General features: G+C 42.0%; 1 protein-coding gene across 1 annotated transcript in view; it reads left to right on the top strand.

The window, feature by feature from the left end:
* The window catches only part of clybl (citrate lyase beta like), a 57,170-nt gene that overhangs the window by 27,169 nt on the left and 3,356 nt on the right, over positions 1-26,645 (top strand). The window contains exons 2-7 of the mRNA XM_053440528.1: positions 774-987; positions 13,802-13,990; positions 18,217-18,318; positions 20,281-20,374; positions 21,255-21,422; positions 25,848-25,972. Coding sequence (XP_053296503.1) covers positions 774-987; positions 13,802-13,990; positions 18,217-18,318; positions 20,281-20,374; positions 21,255-21,422; positions 25,848-25,972 — 892 coding nt within the window. The remainder of the gene's footprint in view (positions 1-773; positions 988-13,801; positions 13,991-18,216; positions 18,319-20,280; positions 20,375-21,254; positions 21,423-25,847; positions 25,973-26,645) is intronic.

Below are 26,645 nucleotides of genomic sequence, written 5' to 3'. Positions count from 1 at the left end.
TCAATAATATATGCTGTACATCACTTCTTAAAAACTGCATTGACAAGGCTTTACTGTATGCAATTTATTTTAATGTGTGACTGGAGGACATATTGTTTATTAATATAATTCAATAAAAGAGCTCTGACTATTTGAATCCTGAAGACGATGTCCATCTTTTATGGATGCATTAAATCCATCTTGTAAATTTCTAAAAGTAAAGAATTTTCTACCACATATGTTTGCATATAGTTCCACCTCCTAGTAGTAGTATCAATAGGAAATAAATGAATACAGGTATGTAATCTGGCATTAAATTAAAAACAAACTTATTATTATTTATTTTTTACGATGAGTCGGCCTCAGCCACCACCGACACCCTCCTCATTCACTTTCTGCCCTGCCTAGATATTCAGCAGTGTGGCTGCATTAGCATATGAGTGGCTCAGTGTTTGGGTGAGTTTGTTCTCAAAGCACAGGTCAACGTCTCTCATACACTTCAATGAATAGCTGAAGGGCAAACAGAGCTACCAAAATGAAACGTTTCCAGACTTTCACTCAAGTCTGGAGGATGTGGCCTCCAATGCTGGATCTTCATAGACACTGTGGAATATTATGAAGATGAATACAGCAACCACCTTTAATTATTCTTTGCCCTTAATGTTGATACTGAGACTACTCATGACCTGCGTATGCACTTAAATATGTACTTCATATTTACCCCTGCCTAAGTGTTGTGTATATTTGTGTGGTCAGACAAGCACGTGTGTTTATATGTGTATATGTGTTTTAAGGGAGCGTGGTTGGCTCCTGCCTGCAGGCTGGCAGTTCTATCCTGAATCATGGCGTCATCAGCATCACTCTGCAGGCTCCTCGCTGCGCTACATACCCCGCAGGGCCGTTCTCTACTGCCCTGGCAATGATGAGCGAAAATTGAGGAAGCTGGCCTCGTTGGATGTCGACTGTGTCGTCCTGGACTGTGAGGATGGTGTAGCCCTCAGCAAAAAGGTACACAAACACACAGATGCACATTTATCAGCGAAAAGCAGCTTAGTTTGACCAGGGGCGCTGACAAACACACGGACAGCTGTGCGATCCTGAATGAATATAATTCAATCTCCCTCCTTCAGACAGGTGCTTGGTCTTAATCACTGAAAGGAAAACTACCTAAGTGACATGTTTAAAACAAGCACATTTCACCCCATTATGATGGCACAAAGGCAGTGGTTCCCCCTATCAGGGTTCTTTAAAACAAGGTGACCATGTCCCACTGGGCGAGCAGCGGGAAAGCACCAGATGCAGCAGGTTAAAAGCATTCTCCTCCCGCCCACACGACCTCCCCATTGGCCCTCCTGAACTGCCCATGAAATTGTGATTGGTGAGTGGGATAAAGGCCTGGGTAAAAAGTTAACTAACAAAGGTTTTTAAGTCATGATAATAAAGATGATTGAAATGGCTGGAGGCTGTTCCTGTAGTGGACAAAGACAATACCATGATGCCCTGGGTGACTGACAGGCTAAAAACTGTGACCCCGTGATGGAGTTGGTGGAAGTCAGAGCTTCCGTCTTTATTGCGTTTTTAGAGGGGGAATGTGGAGAGGAATGCAGCACTGAAGCAGCCATTCAGGCTCCAGGAGAATTCAGACGCTAGACTCCTTAGCTGTCAGCCTTTGACAGGATCATATCTTACTTTCAGCAAAAGTTGCCTCCTCCAATCCACTATTGTTCACTAATTTCCCAGGGGCTAAAACTATTTCTCTTTGCAAGAAACAATTGTCTTTTAGTAATTATTAACAAAGGTGGAAAAGTTCTGGTTCCCTTAACATGCTAAATAATTTCCCTTAGTTGGCTATTCCCTTTTCCACTCAATTACACAAGTAATCAAAATACTTATACCTACAAAAATACCAAATATTAGGTTTTTGTAAAGAATATTAATTTCCTGTGGTATAATAACATTACTTCTCCCATTACTCTCATTAATGCTCTGAGCCAGCTGCATTTTTACTACATGGTGCAAACCATGGCATCAGAACAGATTTAAGCCACTCATTCACACCATAGTCAACCCAATGTGCCAAAATCCTGTAACCCAATATGTGTTTGCTTGGTCGTACTGTGTAATATCAAAATTTGTTATTTTCTCAATAACAAAATGCACCTTTCCTACTGGTATCCTTTCTTCACTTCCCGCACTCTCAGCTTCTTCCTCCACTGTGGCAAATAGAAATCCGTGGGGGTTGTTGTGTAGTTATACCTTCCCTTAAGATGAAAATTCTTCCTGTTGGATAAACAGTGTGTGATCGTCTGTTTTTGAGAGGGAAGGTTGCCAGGAAAACCATTAAGCATCCACCATTTTGGATACTGATTGTTGGGATTTGAAAGTAATTCTGCACAATAACTTATATTATTAGATTTGTTTGTCCTATTTATTACATTTGGAATGTATTTAGTATTAATTTCTGCAATTGTTATGTTCCATACGAAAGCACAGCATAAACAAAGTATTTGGTTGTTTCTTCTGCACATTTATTAAAAAGGAAAGTATTTTGACCCTTTTATTCAGTACTTGGTTGAAGCACTTTTGACAGAGATTACAGCCTCAGATCTTCTTGTATATTTAGCAAAAAGCCTTGCAGACCTGATTATGGGGGTTTTCTACAATTTGTCCCTCCAACTCATTTCACGCTCTTTCGTTGGACAGCCATTCTCAGGGTCGTCTGAGATGTTTGATTGGGTTCGAGTGGATGGCCCGCAAAGACTGCTGCATTGATTTGTTTGTCACCTTTGGGTCGTTTTACTATTTAGAGGAAACCTTTGGCCCAGTCTGAGATCCTGAGTGCTTTGGACCAGGTTATCATTAAGCATATCTCCGTCGTACTCATCTTTCCCTCAATACTCAGCAGTTTCCCTGTCCCCCCTGAAACAACACCCCACAGCATGATGCTGCCAACTCCATGCTTCAAAGTTGGAATGGTATTGAGTGGTGCCTGTCTACCTCCAGATATCATGAGGCTAAACTCTTCAATCTTGATTTCATCTGACCAGATTTGTTCAGTGCTGCAGTGACTGTTGTTCCAATGGGGGTTTCCACCATCTGCACACAGAAGTTTGGAGCTCAACCACTGTGGTCACCTCTCTTACCAAGGCCCTTTTCCCCCAATGGTTTTCTGAATGCACATAAGAGAAATTCATTAAAGAATTGTGAACGCTCTTGGCATTAAATGGTCAAGTTTAACTTGTCCATATTAACTAAGAGGTTATATTTAGGAAATATTTTGTATTTGTAGTCATGCAGCATGAATTTTTGTGTCCCTGGTAGGAGACCTTTAATGTGGACTAAGGGAATGGAAATTTAAATAGCAAGACTCAACACTTGTTTATCAACTCAAATTTTAATGTTGTTTAAAGGAGAGGAAAGGCTTGTTTAAAGCGGCATCAGCTGTGCATTTGCTTTCTCCGTTTTATGGCTTACCTTGACCGAAATCATATTTTTATGCTTTATTTATTTTGTTTGTTTGTTTTTTCATGCAGTTTTTGTGTATTTGGCTTTTCACAGTGGTGGCAGACAGTGGAGGATACCGAAGCTGCACTGCTAATGGACAACTTTTACTACCCAGCCTGTGTAGACATGGTGTAAAATGTGCAGACAGAGTTTTATTGGGCAGTGGGAGAAAGACATGGGGACTATCATTTTGCTAAAACGATGAATGTGTTGAGACAGTTTTAGTCCTTCTTCAGTTAGAGTTCAGATCTTAAAATCCCTGAAGTGATGCCAGTTAAGAATATAGCACCAATTAAATAGACCCATAGGAGGTCACAGAAGATTCCATTGAGTGCCACAACACGGGACTGAAAAGGAAACAAAGTAAAAAATCTTAGAAATGTTCTAATCTTCGCCTCTCCATGTTTGCTTTTAGCCTGCCTCCTATTTCTGTGTTTACTCTTCCTTAATGTTATTAAAGTAGTCAGTTAAATCGTTAAGAAAGAGCAACTTAACACTAACTAGAAATCGTTATTTTCTTTCCCCCGTTTTTCCAATCTTGGCCACCCAGGGTCCAGTGCTTTTTTACATTCAGGTTAATGATTATACAGTACTTACATTTTGTATTAAACTTTCTTTGGTTTAGTAAAAAAGCAAGAGCAAGACTATCAAAATAAATACAGATATTCAAACAATCTAAGAACAAATAAGTCAGTATTTAAACATGTCAGAAGTCCATCCCATATATGTTCATCAGTTTATTATTAAGCTTGATTGAACTTGATAAACAGAAATATTATAGTTGAACAATGAAAACAGAAGTTTTCCCAAAGCAGAACCTTGAGGCACACATTTTCCCAAACCATAATACACCAGCATTCATTTCAAGATACAGACTAAACCACAATCCATTTTGCAAGGCTAACAGCATGATGTTTTTCTGAAAGGAAGTGGTGATCCACATGGTCAAAGGCATTAGTGAGATCAATACATATTGCTCCTGTAAGATTACCACCATCAGATACAGAGAAAACATCGAATTTTGAGAGAATGGTAATGGTGGGAAACGTATAGATTACAATGTGTTTGCTCAGACCATTTCTATAATGTATACAGAAGCTGCAATTATATTCACTATGACAACCACACTTCTGGCACTGTGTGTTTATCAAGACAGGCCAGACCTCAGTAAAGAACCCTTAATTCATGTCTCATGCATGGTAAGAGAATGGCAGTAGACATAGCTAACTAAATAATATCCTGAACCACTGTTTTGGTTAAGGTAACAATGTGTTAGGCCTTAAGTAGGGCTACTGCCCCAAACCACCCTCCTGTAATGTGTTCATTAATGTATTCTTTTCATTATCTCTCACCTTCACCTTAGAACAGGGAAGGATATTCATGACAAAAAGGTACGCAATGAAGGTCAGTCCACCCCCTCCTGTTGAAAATTGAAATCTGGTAGTGCCCGCTTTAATTGCCTGCCGCTTTGACTCGAAAAATGTCTACGTTCAATCTTGGCAGTAATGCTGGCTGCTTTAGAGGCAGAGAGATAAGAAAAGGAGTAAAGGGTAGGAGCCACCCAGAGCTCGCTAACTGTCACCATGGACCCAGAGGGGAGAGAAGGGGGAGGAGAGGAGGGGAGGGAAGACAAGGCTGACTGCTCTAACACTTTTACACATATCATCATATCTGTATGATCAGTGGGGTGGAGGAGGAGGGAGGGCAGGTTGAAACCCCGGAGCGGAACTGACGGCTACACCTGTCCTCTCTCTCCTACTCTCTCTCTTGCCGCCCTGTTCTTTCATTGTCCCTCTCTCTCACCCGCTCCCCTCTCCGGGGTCTTCAGGGTTAAGATTGTTTATCTCTCTCTCTCATGTACTCTCTCTGTCTCTTAGTGCCCTATGGTCCAGTATTCCTCCTGGTGTCTCTGTCTCTCTTGCTCTCTCTTTTCCCCACATGGGTCCCTCCATCCTCCCTGACTCCCCCCTGCCTCCCTGCCATAGAGATTCTCTTCTAATCCCTGGAACTTTGGAACTAATGAACTAACTGCTGAGCCACTGCCACAGAGCTTGGTCCCAAACTATACTGTACTTCACACTCGATTTCCTCTCCAGATGGCATGGTGGAGCGGCAGACACGACGGGGAGCACCTTTCGCACACCAGCACGCGCCTGCAAATGCACACAAGCACACAAGATATGTAGAACACAACATGCACACACACTCAAACGTGCACATGTAGACACATACCCAGGCGAGGCATTCACACACAAACGTACGCAAGTAAGACGGCGTGCACATACACAACTTGTTTCAGTCAGCCCACTGTGCATCACTCAAGTATGACACACCAGTTTCCTGGGTTCACTATCCGTACATTACAGATCCAGAGAACTTTATACATCTAAGATAGCCTGTCTTTAACTGATCAACACCCCCAGTAGCTCTTATAGGTCATGTGGAATCCAGAAACCAGTCACTCTGTATTTAATACAGGTTTATGAGCACATTGGTGTGATTACAACCATTGAAATACTTGATTTGACAATGTTTTTGTTGATGCAATTTGTGGGAAATTACTTTCTAGGATAGTTTGTCTCAGAAAATATTACAGAAATATGGGGAGAGATCGGAGATTGATTTCTAGACAGTGCACAGCAATACACCTGCCAAGTTTGATGTCAATCGGGTGAGCGGTTGTTGAGAAAACCGAAATTCAGCCAGACACAGATTCCTCCACTTTTAGATAAACAAGACAGTTGCGTAGCTGGTACCTACATCAAAACAAAATAAACCTTCAAAATGTCACAAAGGTGGTTATCATTAAAGGGATATTGCAGTGGATTATAAGGTACAGGTACCACGTATCTCATGCAATAGTAACCTTAACTTCTTATGAAAAGGTGATTCCCCACTATCATCTGGTCAATTTAGCTGCATTTCACATTAATATATTTGTTTTTAGTTGTATCATCAAAAAATGTATTGTGACTTGTATAAGTAGTTTTGGTTAATTCATTATTTCACCCTAAACTTTTACCTTTTCATTTGTGCCCTGATAAAAGTGCCCTCGTTTTTTGCTGCCCCCCCCCCCCCCCCCCCCTTCCTTGGTGGCACTTTTTTTACCAAAGGTCCCCAGATACACCTGTCTGGTTGCAGCGAGAGCAACTGAGGGAAGAATAGAGAACCTATTGTAGAGTGGATTACATTATTACGGTCTATTAACTTTAGGATGTAGCGTAGTCAATGTATGAGCTGTGGTCCATGCATGAACTATGTCTGACACCGGAGATTTTCAACTTAACATAAATTATGCAGCCAACTGTCAACTGATACATGACCTCAGTTCAGTGTTCACTGTGTTATTTCAGAGGACACTGAAAGATCTGCTCTACATTTAACAGGATTCAAATGACTAAACTCTTGACAGAATGAACTCTTGGGAAATAATGATAGCCAGTTGAATTATGAATACTGAACATTTGTATTTAGTGTGTGTCAGTGTGTACATGTATTTACAGCCCTATATATGTGAGTGTGTGTGTGCGTGCGTGTGGACTTGTGCTCAACACCTCAGTGGACCCCAGAGACTTGAGAGAAACTCCCAGTTGGGCTGCCAAGACTCACAAATGGGATGTGAGCTGCTCAGCCAGAAAATAGACCCTGTTCCAGGCAGATCAGAAAGACCTTCCATTCCAAACTTAGCTGTCTGTCACAGTGGATGTGTGTGGGTGTGTTTAAAGCACAATTCTGTGTAACTTTTTTCTTGTACTAGCAGCGGTGGCCTTTGCAGCCATATGTTATTACTGGGGGCTGGCGTCGTAAATTCGTTAAATAGTTAAGGGTCATGGAAGCAGTGTACCAACAGAAACAAATAGTGCATGTACAGTTAACGAAGCCAATCAATTAGGCAACAAAGTCGAAATAAGCATCTCAGAACAAACCAGCATTCATGCTGTCCACTCATGTCAGCGTTCCATTAATCTGGTTGAACGAAAACATCTAAATCCACAGCAGATGTCTGTACTGAGAATACAAATCTAGCGTCTTCGTATGGCTAGACCCTTGGTTGGTGGTGTGCAACATATTCCTGTAAACCGCTCTCGGAGATGGCATCCGCTAAACCTAGATTGCCAGAAGATGCCTCAACGTGGGAATGAAAAAGGGGCTATTCACCCAATAGGTCAAGTCGGTGTAAGAGCATGATGAATTTAAAAATGTTATTTGGAGGTAGTTGCATACTTTTGCTTTAAGTGTCAGGTATGGAATGGAGCTCTTTTGGAGGAGACCATAGGCAATTGAGATATCACGGCGCACAGGAGAATGATGAAAGGCCTGCGATTAGCATTCACTGCTACCGAAGGGAGAGCTCTTGTGTTGGAGCACATGGAGAGTGCAGGGATTCAAAGCAGTGAAAGTTTAAGAATTATGTATCCTGTGTGTCTTTTTAGATTGAATATAAATCTCAGATTTCACAGACTATATTTTCTGCCTTCTCTGGTCTTCTGATTGCCTTTTTGAAACACACATTTTCGCAGCAGCTCCAGATACCGTAGGTTAAGGGTGAGGACTGTGGCCAAGCGAGGGATCCGAAAATGCTGAGACATAGAGAACAGAGAGGTCCTCTCTCCAGCTCTCATTATCCAGTTACACTCTTGTGTTTTTACTGGCATAGCAGCAGCCCGCACTGCTCTGTGCTACGTGGGCTGTGCAACACACCCGACACTTGGATACGAACCCTAGGAAGAGAAGTGATGATGGAGAAGCTGACGAGGAGAGGAAAACATGAAAGAATGGGAGGAGGAAGAGAGGAAAGGAGCAGATGTTGGCGCATGAGGGGGAAAAAGCAGCAAAAGCCTTATCTTTTGTTCATCAAGAGATTAATTAATTTCTAATTTAACTGATGATAAAAAAGACCCATTGTATTATTGTTTTTCAAGCAGTGATTAAAAAAGCGTGCGCAGGCCTCCACTCACAGTGTCCAGTTTTGCATCTTTCCAATGCACTGTCAAGGCAATTGCCCCTTTCCCCCCCCACAAACAAAGTCATTTTATTAGCACCTTGGTCACAAGAGTTACTTTCCCAACTTTTTTTCTCATCTTCGGTTTCATTGGCACTACTTCAACAATACTGCACTCGTCTTGTCACTCTACTTATAGTATTTGAGCTTTTTCTAACAAGAAAATACTTTATGCACATTTGTGTTTAGGTACACACTAGACATTACTTCATAACATTTCTTTACAAACCAGTTAAGGTGTATATGATATGCATACTCAGTATTTTTTATTACATTTTTATTCTGTTGCCTTTTTACAATCATTTTTTTCTTCTGTCTACCTCATTCTGACCTGCCTGCTGCTGTAACAACTGAATTTCCCCCGGCGTGTGGATTAATATAGTTTTATTTCATCTTAAAAATGCCGAACGATGAGCATTATCTCCTCCATTTTCCCTATGAAATGGGAGAGGACGTGGCAATACAGCTTGTGATGGACTGAAACTAAAGAGCTCTAATGAGATTGTTTCATGGCTAATTAAGTGTAATAGCTAGCTGTCTTCTAGCTCAGCAATCGGTTCTGAAAGTTTGACAAATTCCTCCTCCTCCATCCTGCTAGTTATGTCTTGTTGTCTGGCTTGACAGGATAGTGGATAACACCGAGTGCTACCAACTGACGGAGGGAAACGCCTGAATCTCCTTCTGTTACATCTCAGTTATCAACATAGCCTGAATTAGTCAGTCATCTCACTCCAGCTTTCTGGAGTGCAGCATATCTCTTGTCAAAATCCATCCACAAAGACTTGAGGGTTGCAAACGCACACACACTCACACACGTACACCCACCCTGACACACATACTGACAAAGACAAATGAACAAATACTCAGTCACACTTCAGACAGGCAGCCTTCGCCTGCGACAGTCATTGGCTCATTGGCACGGCAAGTTGCACAGCAGGGTGCAAAACGCCAGCTCTCAAAAGGTAAAAGAGAAAAAAAAAAGAAGAAAAAAAATGCTCATTGTCACGTATGATTTTTCCACACTTTGCTCTACTATATATATATATATAATACCATGAGAATGAAACATACAGCATTAGCCTACTCACTGAGTTGTTATTCTTATAAATTAAACTAGAAAAAATAATCTATGCCCTCTTGTGCCTTTTCTAAAACATGTAACAGGTCTTTTTGCCCTCATTAGTATAAAACTGTGGATACTAAATAGAGGATATTCTCATTATGCTTTTATCATGGCAGTGAGGGTCGACACATCCAAATTAATTTCAATCTAAAGAGAGGGTCAGAACAATGGGACAGACCCAGCTGCTGCCGTGACACACCTCACTCTGATTCCATCACACAGGCATGCTGTCTAAAATCACACATGGGGTGACGAAATTCCAGCTTATTCAGTACAGTGTAGGCTAGAAGAAGTGCATACTGTATACCTGTGACACAACAGTCTCCTCAAAATCCATCACGCTGCTCCAAATTGTAAACATTCAGAGATATCAGTCCCCTTGAAATGTTAGATATTTCTTCATTAAGATCCATGAATTATTCCCTGGCAAAACCAGTGGAAAATGAATGAAATGCCCTAACTTTTGCAATGTTAAACAAAATGATGAAAAATTCCTGGATCACCAAAATTGAATGTGTTATTTCTTGGCCCATGTTCTGTCTCTCCAACAACTTTTGTGGAAGTCCGTTGTAGTTTTTTTGCTGTGTCCTGCTGTTAAACCAACCAACCAACAAACAAACCAAGGGACAGGGGTGAAATCTTGGCAGAGGTAACAAGCAAAGGCAGCTTGACGAGGGGTCTTCTTATTGGCAATATACTGGGGTTTTCTGTATAAAATGAGCTATAACTGCTGCTGGACTGAGGTCTAATCTAAATTGGATGAAGGGACAGAGTGTGCGTCTCCACTCAGTCGGTCCAGAGGCGATGTTTGGCGTGGCCTGTTTCAAGCAGCACGTCGGCGGGGCTGGGCTTTCGTGATCCGATGCTGCAGAGGAAGGTGATACCTCTGTGGCCTGTACACACATTTGGAAGCTCCAGTCTGATGTGGTGTCTACAAGCCAGCAGCCATGCTGGGTCACGCATACACAGCACTCTGTAGGATCCTGAGCGTCCAGACTCAGGCTGTGTGTTAAGGAGCTGCCCTCGCTCTCCTGGAAGGTCAGCCTCTCTACACTTGAAAAGCTTCATGTGTGCATCTATGCGTTCAACAGCCGTGCGTGCCTGGCCCACTGCTCGCCCACCTGCCTGCCTGTGTGTCAGCTTCTAATGATGAGGATGATGGAGGAAATCAAAGAGGAGATGGAGCTGACGTCGGGGCGAGCTCTCCGTGGGACACCGTGTGATTGGGGAGGGAGCTTTGAAGCAACTTGTTGGATGGCTGTCCATTAATGTAAAATATCGTTTTTTCAAAGGGCTTTATTCAAGCTCGGAGTGGCGGAGCCCATAGGGGTCAAGGTGTCTTGAATAATGTCTCTCACTTTAGATGGATGGAGAGATAAAAGAAGGAATAGTGCACAGTGACCTGGCCATCTCCACAGCCATTCCTGGTGTCTTGGTTTCAGAAATGCAGTAGTAGAATAAGAAAAGCACGGGAGACGATACTTGCAATCACAGTGTCTGGTTACATTAAAATATTTTGTAAATGCACGTTGCCTATCACGTTGCTATCAGGCTGAGGTTGGAGCCAGAGACTCCAGGATCTCCAGACTATGTGATCTGTGAATTTGATAAACCTGAAATTTCTGATAATTTGGCTCACTGTTTTTTTAGTTTGGTCAGGGATCAATGTGACTCCTGCTACACGAAGGAGCCTCATATCAATTTTCTCCGCTCACCATGAACTGCAGAGGGACAGACAGAATATTATCCGCCAAGTAGCAGGTTTATGAATAGTGAATTATGGCCGCGTAAATCGCTCCCTCCGTTTTAGGTTACCGAGATACAGTCACGGGTCTGTCTCGGCTTATGAGAGCGACAGTAATAGAGAGCAACAGAGAGGTTTCAGGAAAAACTTGAGTACGAGTCAAAGATCACAGTGCACTCATCATATGCTGTGACAATCCCTCTTGTCTGAGTCGAGGAGGGAAGAGGGAGACGCAGATGACACACGGCAGCCCAGCCCGCTCGTGACCCCTATTAAATCCCAGCAAATCTTTGATATGTACTCTGATACCATATTTTATTGATACTGAAGGGGTGTTCGTAATATGAAGTACAGTTCTGCATACCAGGAGATCAGAGCAAGGGCTGGTTTGTCTCAGAAGCTGTTCTGTGACCCTCGCACGGGTCCTCATAAGATCTAATACAACTGAACCCGGGTCGGTTTCAGGATTTACAAGATATTGTGATGTATGGGCTGTCCATGTAATATCTGTCTACAGTTTCCCTCTCATGCACACACACACACACACACACACACACACACACACACACACACGGTACTCCACTGATCGGTCTACTAATGATAAGTCAGTAGGGACTTTCCTCTCAGATGCTGTTTCACCAGGTTGCATGATGCTCCATTTGTTTCAAAGAAACATTGCAAAAACATCCACCCCTGATCCAGAGCAGGGGTCTTGTCCTGGATTTCTTTTTTTTCAATTTCTTTAACATTGTAATAAGGTCGGTTTCTTAAAATCTTTAACGGTTTTCCCAAAGAGTAATTCATCAGGCATATTTAGGGGACTGGAGTCTATGAGTCTATAAGAGGACTATTGGCGGTGGTATGCACACTGCTATCCACATTTCATTTTATGGTGCATACAGTAACCTAGTCACTTTGAGACTATTTTTCTTTCAATATATTTTCTTTTCTTTCTGTAGCATGAAGGAGAAATAAAATCTGAGCATCTCTAAACACACACCAACTCAAAGGCTCCAGCCTCTGATCAGACCTGACAACTCATAAGCTACCATTTCCTCATGCTGCTTAACTCAGACCACATTTTTTCCTGAGCACCTCTCTCTTCTCACCAGCTAAACCTCTCCACCCATTTCATCCGTCTTTCTCTTCACTCCTGTTGCTCAGCATCTGGTTTGAATATAGAGGCGTGTGCTACTGTGTTACTGACAGAAGTTGGGACTATAGGCTTCTCTTTGATATTTTTTTTCCCATCACTTTGCCTGTTCATCTCATACGATGCCTGGGTTGAGAGTGTGCAGCCTCTGTTTTGTTGATTTGTGCCATATTGTGTGTGGATGGACTGATGTCTGATTCCAGATTGATACAAATTTTCTCAGTATCCACTTTAATCATATCGTTTTTGTGCAGTGTTTATTTTTATGATGTGATTGTTTTAACGGAAAGTGACACGTTCTTAAAGAGTAAAGGCCCAAAGCAATGTGTAAAAAAAGAAATAAAAAGAAAATCATGTGGAATTAAATTTAACTAGAAAGGTGCTCAGGAAGCAACTATCTCGCCTGGTTCCCCCCCCCCCCCCCCCCCCCCCGTTCATCCTGATAGACTTCAACATGTTATGGATTCTTCTTAGGTCATGCCTAACCCCTGCAGAACAGTTTATGGAATTAGTTCAGTTTTCTTAGCTTAATCCTGTTGGCAGACCAAAAGAAAGAGGTGAAGGTAAAAGCTTATCATCCACAACTTAATCACAGAATTTAAAAGCTGATACATGAATGTTTTTCTGTTTTATAGTCTCAGTCAGAACTAAGTGTCAGATCCCTTGTGTTGTGTTTTGTTGGATCATCCACTTTAGGTCTTTGGCATTTAACTGGGATGATATCCATGTAAGACAACAGAGTGATATCCTGTTTTACTTCATCAGTTGTGGAATAAAGCCCTTGGTTTATCTTGGTTAACTCCTCTGTATATGATTACTGATTCCTTTTTTCTGAGTTGTGTTTTCAGGGAACTTTTCCTTGACCACTATAACATGCTCTTTCCGTTATGTTATGTCAGCTTTCCTCTTCTTTCCAATCTGGTCAAAAGCATCCATCTTTAAAGCTTGAATTATGTTGAAATTCCCTTTCAAAAAAGCACATCTCTGGCTGAGCAGACTTACATGTGTTCATCTCAATGCTAAGCTCAACATTGTGATGACTGTTGGACTTCAGCAAGGCCTAATCAGCAGTTTTCACCCCCTCATGATAATACCTTTGTCCTTATCAAGCATTTTATATTATATTTTGCTGATCACCCCCTGGACGAAACCTACACTTGCTTTCAAAGTGTATTTTAAATCTTACGACGTCACACAATTTAAATGAACGATCATCGGTATTAGTTGCTCCAAACTGCAATCTGACGAAATGCATCTCATTCAATCATCACAATTTCTGTTGGTGTTTTATTGCAGACAGAGGCCAGAGAGACCATCCCCAGGATGTTGGTGGAACTGGATCTGGGGCGGACGGAGAAATGTGTGAGGGTGAACTCGGTGTCCAGTGGCTTAGCTGAAGATGACCTGCGTGTCATTCTGCAGGGTGAGGTTCTCCCTCCTGCCATCATGTTACCAAAAGTGGAGGACACACAGGAGGTGCAGTGGGTAAGTAACACATTTTGACCAATTCCTGGAGTCATTTCAATGCACCACACAAACCAACAACAACAGAAAACAAACAATATACATGAGAACAGAAAACTTAACTAAAAAAATACCCAAGTCTCTTTGGCCTCTGGATGTCTTTTAAAGCAACACAGTGGTGCTCTTACACAAACTCGTGGAGTAAGAGGACACCACAGGAATCTTCAAAGCAATCATAACAAGCTTTTCCATTTCCCAGTAAAAGTGGGAATCGATCCCTGTGGCAGGACTCGGGGACGGACAGAGTGTTTTTCTTGGCTGCAGCTCAAGAAAACGGATGACATTTCTTCAGATTAGCCTCAGAAGCCCGATAGCTTTCTGTAACAACACAAAGGTGCCCTCTGCCACTGCTGAACCTACTTGAGACCGGCGTGTACAGTGTGGCATATTTGTGAAAGAATTGTTTGGAAAAAAAAGTCAAAGTAGGGTTAATCAATGTAAATATGCTCCAAGCTTGCATTACATCAAATGTATTTCAACTCCTATCACATTTTGCAAAGTGTGACAAATTAAGTCCATCTTCCCGTTTACTGAGGATCTAGTGTATGAGAATGATCAGCTATCACAAACGGAAGTTTTTGCAACTTTTGCAACGGTTATTATGAGTTCCCTCTGATACTCTTCCCATTTTCTTGTTCTTGTTAATTAATATTGCAATTTGTCCATACTGAACTGGGCCTGTGCCCTAGTTAAGAGGTATTTGTCTGGGCTCGGCCATCCCTCTGGCTTCCTATAAAGGGGCGCTGTACGGATGTCAAGTCCCGAAAGGTCAGGAGACAGTGACATCATTAATACAGGCCTTTCTGATCAGCTCCATATGGGTCACTCACCAGGAGGAACCAGGTTGTTGTCTGCCTTCTTTTACTGTTTCTCTCTGAATACATTATATTATATAATTTGCTGATTCAAAAAGGATTACAGAATTATATATATATATATATATATATGTATAGCAACAAAGACAGAAAATAACAGTATAAATATAGAATTTGAATGAGATGTGGTCTCAGACTTTTGGTCCCCACTCTATATTTGAATTGTATGTAGTCAAACATGGTATTGGCTAGAGATGCAGGAAGTTTTTAACTAGTGGTTTTAATTAGAACACGTCTATTTCCTGCTGCCCTTTCTTTCTTCCACTTGTAATTGCTGACAGGTGTTCGCTGATTCTTCCCCTGAGCTCCGTCGTTTTTCCTCTTCCTCACTTGAAAAAAAGCCACATTTTGTTCTGAATATTATATTTAAAAAGAAAAGTAATTAACTATTGGGGAAATGAATACCAATGCTTTGTACTGAGAAACAGTACAAAGCATTGGTATTAGCAGGTGCATGTGTTCCCCTGAAACAAAGTCAAGTTTGCAGCTCTGGACTGGACCTCGATTCTTTCATGTCGCTCATTTAATCGTATCATTGCCCCCCCTCTACTACCAGGCTTTTGCTGTTTCTGCTTTGCATATGCTTTACCGTGTGTCTATTTGTGTCAGCGTTGTAAACATGTGTCTGATTTTTTTCCCTAACTCTTGTAAGGCAGTGCAGTAAATCCCTCACTTGTTTATTTTTCTCTCTTTTTATTGATATTAGCACAGGAACCTCCAGACTGATTTGTCGCTGAAAGATGGACTTGCTTGTTTCCCTTTGTGTGGAAATCTTTAGCTCTGCCTTCCGCCTCTCCCCCAGCCCTTGTGTGACTGACAGGCCTTATTGGGCTATAACAGGCGTAACTCCCTCCTTTGTCTGGGGACAATTCTCACACAGATTCGGAGCCATGTGCATTCTTCGCCCACCACACTATTTGGTGTGCACTGGGACCAAAAAGAATCGCACCCTGTCCTGCTCCTCCTCCTCTACTCCTCCTCCTGTCCCCTCCCCTCATCCCTTTCTCCACTTCCCCTCTGTGAAATGAACACTTCAGCAGGCCGGAAACATTTAATCTGGCCCCCTTTTGAAGAAAATTAATTGAAACTTGTCCCACTATAGCCTCCTTTCTCCGGCTCCATCTCTCCCTCCTTCTCTTTTCATGATTGGGTGGTGAAAATTGTCAGAGGGCTTGTTTGTAGCGTGGCTTTGAATGGCAAGAAGAGGTGTTATTTCTCCTTTTTTTTTTCTCTTTTCTTTTTCCAATTCACCAGTGAATAACAAATTAAAGGGTCCTAGATGTGAGAGCCATTGGCAGCTAATGGTTGCTGTATGCTCCGGAACAACAATGATGGAGGACTGTAGTAGCTCTTATGCAGCGTAAATCAGGCCCTCAAAGTGTATAATAGCTGAATAGGAGAATACAGCAGAGGGACAGAAACATGTAATCAAAGGGGCTCGGAGGATCTCTCGTCGGTGGTGCCGCATTGAGCTGTCATTTGTTTTCCTTCAGCCCAGTCCAAACAGCCCACTCGGCTCGCTGCAGCCTGGTTGGGGCTTGTGACTTTGCGCGGCGCGGCGTCTATAGCGCTGGTAATCTCTGTGTGTAATAGCAGCTAGGTCTCCCCCACAATGGGCCATATCTACCTAGTTTCCTCTGTCGCAGAAATAGGTTTATCTACACTCTCTTTTCACACTCCTTCTCGGACCCCCGCTCCCACCCTTTCCCGTGTTTGCGAAGAAGAGAAGGGGGGGGGGGGGGGGGGGGGGACGGTATTATGCTAAGCCCCCAGCGTTAGTTTTTATGTTGCCATAGCAGCCTTGCTCCCACAGGGTTGTGACCTCAGATGATTACAGTACAAAGCCTATTGGGTCTTGAAAACCTCTTTGAAGATGAAAAGTCTTTGATGGTTTGTATTTATGCAAATCTCCCAGATATGATTTATCCAACTGAGATTGAATGGAGAGATGATTAAAATTGCCCCTATTTTTTTGAAATCCTTCAATGGAGGCCCACTCTTTCAGTTTCGAGAACAAGAGTGGTGAGTGCGAGCACGGGGGTTATTTTGCTCCTCGTTTAGGAAAATAGCCGAGCTGTACCTGAGGTTATTTATATCTGTCTTTTTCCTTGACTGTCAAAGAGGGAGCGAGAGAAAGGAGAGGAAGCGGGCACATGGAGTTAGACATTTCTACTCTGAGCTTTTTTATAAGTCCTCTTTTCTTTTTTTTTCTTTTTTTGACTGGCTTTGAAAGGAAATATCTGACGGAGGGGGCTTTTGTGTGTTTCCAGATGATAGATTTAGGAATTTGGGCTACCCCACTGGCAGTCCAGGGCTAGCTGTGAACTGGTCTGTTGGAAAAAATTGGAATGCTTTGGTCTTCAAAGAATCGAACTTGGTTTTAAAGGCCTACTTAGGTGCGCTTGCATATTAGCAGGAGTCGTGCAGAATAAAGGCCTCAGCAAAGTGTCACATCACACACTGATTGTTGCTCCAGTCTCGCTCTTCCCTGCCATGGAGGGGGGACGTAAAACAGAATAATGTGGGAGTACAACACACTCACAGACATCCCAAATCTTGTTTCTTCTCCCCCCCACCCTTTTTTTTTTGTTTCTTCTTCACTTTGCTGTGTGTATGCATGCGCCCGTTTGTGCATGTGCACATTTACATGTGTGCACACTCTCTCGGGGGAACACGCGCTGTAGTCGAGCGGAGCCTCTGAAAGAAGGTAGAGCAGAAGACTTCAGACGACAGGGGAAACCCTGGTGATAATGTAAAATATTTCATTTCACTGGCTTTTGTTGCCGCTCTCCTCTGCTTGCTTTTTCTGCCATTTGAACCCTCGTGGATATGTCTCTGAATAAGGACTGCGATGGGAACAGTGTAGGTAATAAAGGTGTCAAGATTCGTATCAAAAGGAAGTTTTTGGAACGATAAGATTTCCTTTTTTTACTCCCTCCGTCTGTCTTACCCCACGGTGGATTTTGAAGACTCTGTCACATCATTTACAATCGTTATGGCTGAATATATTTTCTTTTAGTTTTGAATTCATCTTGACACAGTCTCTCAGTTTCTAGTGCGACACACCATGCTGTCCTGAAGAACAATGTCAACATCCTCACAAATGGATCCAAACTGGTCACACATTTTTCTGAGTGTCACAGATAATGTGCTCCAACAAAACATCTGATGAACGTGATGACTATAATTTCAAAAAGTCCAGAGAGCAAATTAATTCATTGTGATTATTTGGGGGGGCTTTATTGTTTTCCATTCGCAGAAACAGTGGGTGTTGTTAATGAGCTGTGCGTGAGACTCTCCTTGTGTGTTAAGTTTGTTGACAGGTTTCAGCACAACTTGAAAGGACACGCACTGACAGAACCCATTCGCCTGGTCACCTTTGTGGAAACCGCTGTGGGCCTGCTCAATTTTAAGGTAAATTACAAACAACTCTCCCCTGAAAAACTGCCTGCATAAGATGTTTTGCATGTTCCTCCATTGTTCACTTTAGATTAAAGACGGCGCCGGTGAGCGGAGCCCTCCACGTGTCCAATATGAAAGGCATTCAAAGCTTTCGGACAGTCCCTCAAAATGAGCCTTTTTTTGTTTCCTCTCTGTCTGCGTATGTGTGTGTGTGTGTGTGTGTGTGTGTCTGTGTGTGTGTGTCTGTGTGTGTGTCTGTCTCCATCCCTTTCCAGACATGCTGACATTTTTTAATTAGAGCTGTTTTAATATCATCATGTGGAAAAGTTCTTAATGATATTTTGGCAAGCATCAAAGCAGCTCCTGTTATAGTGCAGCACGACCTTCAGCTACATGGGGGAAAAGGGCATGGTTTTGGGCATTTGGGGAGAAACAAGCTGTCTGTCCTTCTTTTGATTTGTCTTTTAGCTCCCCACTCTAATTCGGTGGCTGTGTTTGTGCTTGTGAGTGTGTGCCTGTGTGTTGTGATGACAGGGGGTGACTCTGTGTGCTTTCTTGAGAACACCCTGTATCTTTGCCCAGACTGAACCCCAGGTTACAAGCATGAAGCAGAAAAAAAAACGCCGTGGCACAGCTAGTGGCAAAACTAATTTGGAGTCCAGCAAAAGCAGGAGACGTGTTCTTATTGTTTCACACTCTTCACCAAAGACGGTTGCATTCCAAATTTTATTTATTTATTGAGGTTACGCTCATTATTTATTAGTAATTGTGGTCATTAGTTTATCTTTGCAATGGAGCTTGTTTTTCACCACAGATTTTTTTCAGCGTCTCCCTTTTGAAAAACATAAAAAACATTCTAGCAAAGTCTTGTTTTTTTCCATGTAGAAAGAAAAGCCTGCATTTATATTCATGTTTTTACACAAAATGTTATGAAATAATTAAATGATCTCTAATACAGCCACTGACTTGATGGTACTCTGCTGAGCAAATACGTCCTCCCAGGCCAAATGGTCCCTTTACAATCTGCACCAATTTGTGGACTTATTTGGACATAGTTCTAAAACGATTACAGATACAGATATGTAACAATATGTATAGTGGCTAAAAAACATACCTCCTCAAGAAACCACATTTAAACCCACTTAACCTGAACTTTTATTGGGATTTGTTCTTAATGGCAAACACTCATAGATATCAGTGTTCTAAATATTCATTTTTTAACAGCAAGATCAGTAAATTAGTGTCTGGGAAATCTCGAAAAAAACGCCCCCTTCTCAAAGAAATTCATCGGTTTGCTAGTCTGAATGTCTCTTTTCTTGGTCCATATCATATCCTTCCACCAAGTTTCGTGGAAATGCTTTCTGTTGACAATCAAACCAGCCAACCGACTGACAGGGGTGAAAACATGACATCCTTGGCGGAGGTAATAAGCCCAAATAACATTTACATCAGTAAATACATGGTAGTAGAATGTGAACGGTCTGATCAAACTGACATGCTTTCAGTACATGACTGCTAAAGCAACTAAAAAGTACAGAGTTTTCATTTCCAACCCTTCATAGCAGTGTCTTGGGCCAGCTAAGGGGACAGAGGCATCTCCGGCTCCTCATTGTGTACGTTTGCTTTGATGTATGTATAATGTATGTGCCTGCAGGTGGTATATTTAGTGGACTTGTACATTGGTAATCAGTCTCCATGGAGAGGAAGCTGGTGAAGGTTATGGATTTGACAGATATGTACTTATTGGCGTATTTGTTAGAGAGAATTGAGTGTGATGATGTGCATGTTGGAAGCTTCTGTGCCTGCAAAGGAAACACGGAAACCAGGCTGTTTGAACCACGGTTGGAATATTGGAGCATAATTAGATTCCCTCCACAGTATTTATGCCAAGATGTCCAACATTTCTCCCCCCCCTTTGCATCTGTGTCACTTTAGTCGGCCTGTATTATGCTAATATTCGTATGCTCTCTCCAGGCGGTGTGTGAGGAAATCCGACGACTTGCTCCCAGGGCTGGTCTCCACCATGACGGCGTGGTGTTTGGCTCTGATGACTTCTGTGCCAGCATAGGTAGCTGTTACACCTCCAGATTAACATTTCCTCTGTTAGAACTCAGTTGTGCTATTCTCCCACATTCAGCACTATATAATAAAACAGTCCAAAGTGTAAAATCCAAATGTTTAGTGGTAAAGGATTTTACGACTGCAGGTAAAGTGGTTAAAATTATGGTATTTAGATATGGGATGATTTGTGGGTGTAGTATATGTGAGAATCTTGACAGATAAATATGATAAATGAGAGGAAAGTGTGAAATTTCCTTTACCAGCTCAATTATTTAATAAATCCGCACACTTTAGAGGTTTTGATTTCATGTAGCCTGTGACTATTTAGCGGAAGTAAAGCGGTTGGTTGTGTTTATATCATTATCTATCTTTACGTTAATTCAGGCAGTTTAACCCATTAGGTCTGTTTTAAAAATGAAACAAATAAAAGTGGTGAAAGTGAAAAAGAGGATCCACGCTTCTTTTGATGGATCTTGTCATTGAGAGTTACTGGACGTCAGGCAAAGTAACTAAGTACATTTGCTCAAGTACTCTTTGCTAAGTAAATCATTGAGGTACTTACGTGCTTCTATTTGTACTTCCAGCCCCCAGCTTGTGCTTTCTACTCCTTAACATTAACTTGAGGACTTTAGTTATTTTTAATATCGAGATTTTTACACAATTGACAGTAAAACAAACGTGTTAAAGATTAAACGAGTGGTTTCAAACTTTTTTTTAGCTTCTGAAATTCCACAAAAAAACGTGTGCATTTAGGGTCTCATTTCAGATGATTGAGTCAAGTCTTTATTTAGTGACACTATTAGCAATTAAACTTTTCACGTAAGACTTTTGCAATAAATGTTGACATTCGGTATTTCACCCCTAATAACTCCATACTTTTCCTTGAGGTGCCACACGGACTAAGGATGCCAGGGAGCTCCTTTACGCCCGACAGAAGGTGGTGGTGACCACCAAAGCGTTTGGGCTACAGGCCATCGATCTGGTCTACATCGACTACAAAGATGTGGAGGGGCTGAGGCAGCAGGCCAGAGAGGGCGCTCTCATGGGCTTCACAGGTGAAGCTTCCACTATCTAATCTAATCAAAGGGAAATCTGCCGTTGCTTCACATCGTTCTTATTTGTTCTTTATTTCTATGCTGCATCTTCTTCACTCTCTCCTTTGGCACAATGACAACTTTCTGTTGCAATCAACATACAGGAACGTTTTTACTTCTCTTTCCCCTGGCTACTGTGTCTTGCTTTCCTCTTCGGGAATAAGAAAGTAGTTTTTATGTTTCCTAAAATATGTGAGGATGGTAAAAAATGTTTGGCTGTTCACATCGTAATGAAAATCTGACCTTGAAATGATTATTGTGTTTGTGGTTTTAAAAGCGGTTGTCTGTCTTTATCTTTTTCATGCTTTTGTTGGTGCTGAAGTAATTTGCTTGTCTGACATTTACCTAGTTTCTTGTTATGAGTTGTTTTGTGTCTGTTTTGTGAACTCAGGTGCTTACCTTCTTTTGTGTACGTGCATGATTACAGGGAGTCATTAGCAGAATGCGGTAGCGCTCTGTGTCTCTGTTGCCATGCAACGCTTTAAGAATGTGTGTATGCGTGCACGTGGATCTGCCCTGCAGACTGCGTGGAGCTGACCACAGAGGGCAGGACAGCTGTTCCAAGTGGATATCCCAAAAATCCATTCAGTAAATGAGATGTATTTGTTCTGATATTTTCATCCCTTGAAAACTGATTAATTCAGAAATTCCAGGGGATGTGTAACCAGAAAAATAACTACACTTCACTAAATATTGTTGTGTTTATTGTGCTGAAACGTTACCAAAAAAAATTCTTTCATTAAGCATTAGTCAGGTTTCACACTGAGATGAAGTAAAAGAAGTTGTTGGCTTAAAGTCAAGTAGAAACTCTATATGTGGCACTGCTCTAGAAACAGACATGTACAAACCTGCACTTAATATCATCACATCATCTCAGCTTCTCGTCATCTCACACACAAGCTGATTTTCAACATGACCTCATATGCCATTTTACACTCTGGTGCTGCAGGCTTGCTTGACTGTGTGTTTACATCAGAATGACTCAGCACTTGTCATGCAGTTTAACATGTGTCTTTTCTCCAGTTCTTTAATGAAATAATTACCCAATGAAATTCAAGATTCTTCACCATCTAAGCAATATGTCAACCTCAACCCAAAATCTATGCAAATATTTTACATATATTCTTCACTTCTGTTTAAACTAGTGTGAATCAGAATGATTTGTGTAAACAGAAATTCACTGAAGAAAGCCCAAGGTGATGTTCACAAGTGGTAACGGGTATAAAAGAGGATGGACGCTGACGGCCGCTCGATGAAATGAGTGGTCAGATTTGATATGGAAAGTGCCATTCAAAGCTCTGGATTAGTGGTTTACAAGCCATGGGCACTCTGTACAGAATAATCTTGGTAGCTATTACTGGCCTGAGTGTTCTTAAGCAATAATAAGGTGCTGCCCAAAGCTTCTACCTGTGCAGTAATTGACCTTGTCTCGGCCTAAGCTGCATACAGGACCCATTAGCACAGAGTACAGAGCACACAAAAAGCTGGGGTTTCCTACTGGTTCACAGGATAGTGTGAAGGCGCCCAGAGATAACCTTGAAATCGAATCTGTCTCGGAGGATTGTAATTTTTGGATATTTTATAGTGCTGCAACCTTTATAATTACCTTGCACTATGCACTTAAGGATCCTAGTAAATATATTTTGCCTTCCGCAAAATTTAAGATAGTTTGACAATATCCTCTGCTTTCAGGGAGTGCATTTCACTTACCATCCCCGGGACCCTGCCTATCATTCGCCTGAGAGCACTTTGCTAAATAGCAATCCTCCAATGAGATGCCAGCACCACATGGCAGGCCAGGATTGGCTGGACGGCACGAGTGATGCATTTTAAGAGAACCAATGGGTTGTGACTGAGGGCACCTGAATCACCCTGTCTGTTTCTCTTCACTCAGTCATTCTCCTGTCCTCCCACACACACACACACACACACACACACACACACAAACAAAGACTGGGTAAAACAGGTGACAGAGAAAAAATCTCGTTGCTTCATTCATCTCAGGATGCAACAAACACACTGCATTGAAACAGATTCACAACATTCACATAGAAAAAGTTGGAGAAATACTCCAATATCGATATAATTTCAATGCTGCAAACAAGAGAATGCACATACACAAAAATAAACAGACTCACACACACACACACTGTGGCTCTAGGGAGTCCTCAGGCTATTTGTTCAACAGAAAATGTGCAGTAACAGCAGGGGGCCAACCTTTTTCCCTATCAAGGGCCGTTTCAGGTTTAATAACATCCTTCGTGGGCCATACGAAATTATTGAACAAGTATATCACACTAACCTCCCTGCTGCCACGGCTGGAGCTGCTTCTCTGTTTGACAAGGCGACTGGTGTCAGGTGATGATGATGCTGTTCACGGCTGGTTTTAGCCAAATATCTTGCTCAAACAAATCCTCACCTTTGGTTACTGCCTCATATGATTCGCAAAGAATTCCTCCCTGGAATCAAACTTGGCAGTAATCGCACGCACCGAAATGACTAGCTGTGCAGCGTTTGTCATGTTGTTTAATCACAGGCCAATTGCCGTCTCCTTCAGTGTCTTTCTATATCTTGTGCTGCATCAGTAACCCACTCTGGGATGTTGTTTTGAGACATTGGATTAATTTCACTTTGTCTGGATCCAACATTCACAAACTCCCCATCTGAACCTTTTAGCTTGCTCACTACAGAATGTGGCTCTATAACATTGTCTTTGTCAGAATATGGTCTTCTGAAAGCTCCTTACTTCACTGAAGGTTAACTTTATGTAAGTGCATTCGTCCATCCACTTTAGATTCAGGTCTATAGCTGTAATGACCCTCATAATTGTTTTTTCATTACTGTGAAATTATCCAAACAGACAAAGAATTGCTCGTGCTTCTCCTTTTTCTGATGCTCAGCGATGACATGTCACGGCTACGTCTCTTTCATTCACCTTGACTGTGACCTGACAGGAATAGATCGTTTTGGGAGATTTTTTTTTTACCTCTGTGTCAAATTGTCTTGTGACCCGTGGTCCGAACGATCCAAACCTGAGTTACACTCTATCACAAACACACATCATCAATGGTGCACCCACAAACACAAAGTGGCTTTTGAACCCATTTTGTCTGATGCAAACATCCCTCAAAGGTATCTATTTGTTATGAAGTGCATTTAATTCAATAAACCCTCTCACCCGTTATTGTTCGAGCATTCACCTGCAGCGTGTTGATTGTGTAACTGTGGTGTGTGTTTTTCTGAGGTTAACTGGGGTGAACGGAGCTGGATGGAGGGAGTGGATTCTCTCCTCCCCTTTCCTCTCCTGTCTTGCCTCCCCTCATCTTCCCCTCCTCCTCTCCCCTCCTCACCTATCCTCTTCTCCTCCCCTCTCCCTGGCAACATTCTTTTTTTCCTTTCTGCCCGTGCTGCCCGCCTGCTTAGCCACCTTGAAGGATTTGTTGTCGGCGACAGTGCTAAGCCCTAAAGTGTTGAGTTCCTGCTGGCTGCCGCTGAGCCGTCGTTCTCACCAGACATTTCATAACCTTAACTTATCACTACAAGTTTGATCTGCAAATGTACACGGGATTATGTCTGTGGCGTTCGCCCACATTTAACTGAGAGGGAACGGGAGCAGAGGGGTGGGAGGGGGTTGAAGATTGTGTCAGAGCCTTAACTCCGTGTTGGCCTTCAGTTTCAGACTAGGTGTAATTTCTGTAAAGAAATGTGTGCAACTGCTGAAACATATCTATATTGTCAATATATGGCAATTATGTACAGTATAAAAGTTCAATTACAGAGAAGACAACGAATTTTCTTCATATTTCTCTACTTTAAATGAGCTTTATTATTTACATGAGCATGATATGAATGTTTTTGTTTTACCTCCTTGTCCTTGTCTCTATGATTTACCTGACTTGTGTTACATTGTGTGCGTCTTGTTTATTTGTGTGTGTCTGCTTTCGTGCGTCCAGACACATTAGGCTGTTCTCTTCTCCATCAGTGTGCTGCTCGGTCACATATTAAAGTCTAACTAGGCATTCAGCAGATTCTCTCCTCGTCAGCAGGGCTGAGACCAGAGAGGAGACACTTGATATCCTTCATGATGTCTCTGATTCACTTCACTGAACAGACTCACACATATTCACAAATATACAGTTTGGTCTTCTTGAATTTCCCCTTTCCTCTGTCTTCCTCCTCTATGTATGGTCACCGCCCTCTTGGCAGAAATCCATCCCCAATCTCAGACTTTTTATTTTTTCCATTCACTTCTAAACGGCTCTTTGTTGCAGCAGTTTACAATGGTGCAAACTGTGTTATTAATTCATCCCTGGCAGCAAGTAAAAGTTCAAGTGTCTCCTGTATTTAATAGAATCTAAATTCACCTTTCAGTGTTTCTGTGTGCAGGTAAGCAGGTGATCCACCCAGGGCAGATCCAGGCTGTACAGGAAGAGTTCTCCCCCAGTAAGGAGAGGGTCCAATGGGCCAAAGAGCTCATTGCTGCTTTTGACCAACATCAAAAGGAGGGCAAGGTAAAATTAACATATTCGCCAAAAGAGTGAAAATCTGAGAATTTTGGAAATAAAAAATGCATTTATTCTCTTTTATATTCGTATTTTGATCCTAAGTAGCCAGGAGAAGGAAAAAGTCATCCAGGTCTTGAAAGGTTTTTTTATTATTTGCCTTAAATGTCATTTTGCCACTGCAAAATGTACAGACAAGTCCAAAAGTCATTATTCTTCAACCTAATTTATATGTTTCTGTAATTAAAACAGTGCATTTCTCAGAAATCTGTTAAAAGATAAACAGTCCATTCACATATAAAGAATATCCAGGGGATTTTCTTAAATGTGCATCTCCAGCATTATACTGTATTTGTGCTGGTTGTGTCTTCTGATGCCGGGGGTCCTCTCTGTCTCTCTGTCTCCGTTCTGGGACTCAGCCTGATCCTTTGTGTGTCCTCACACACCTCTGTAGTTCCAGAGAATACATACTGTACACCCCTGGGTGACTCTCAGACACATCACAGGGGATAAGGGAGGGGGGGGGGGTTGAGCAAATTAAGTGTACAATATTATTGTTCCTAATTTAGTGCATGGTTGGATCCTATGTGTTGAGCTCTGTGGGCTATCTGCTGAGGTAATACACAATCTGCCCACACCTCTCCCTGCCAGGGCTGCTCCAACTAAGCATCGCCCGAGGGAT

The sequence above is a fragment of the Pleuronectes platessa genome, chromosome 14, assembly GCF_947347685.1.
Source record: "Pleuronectes platessa chromosome 14, fPlePla1.1, whole genome shotgun sequence".
Lineage (NCBI taxonomy): Eukaryota > Metazoa > Chordata > Actinopteri > Pleuronectiformes > Pleuronectidae > Pleuronectes > Pleuronectes platessa.
Note: the sequence above shows the minus strand (reverse complement) of the source record. Positions and strands in the feature narration are given on the sequence as shown.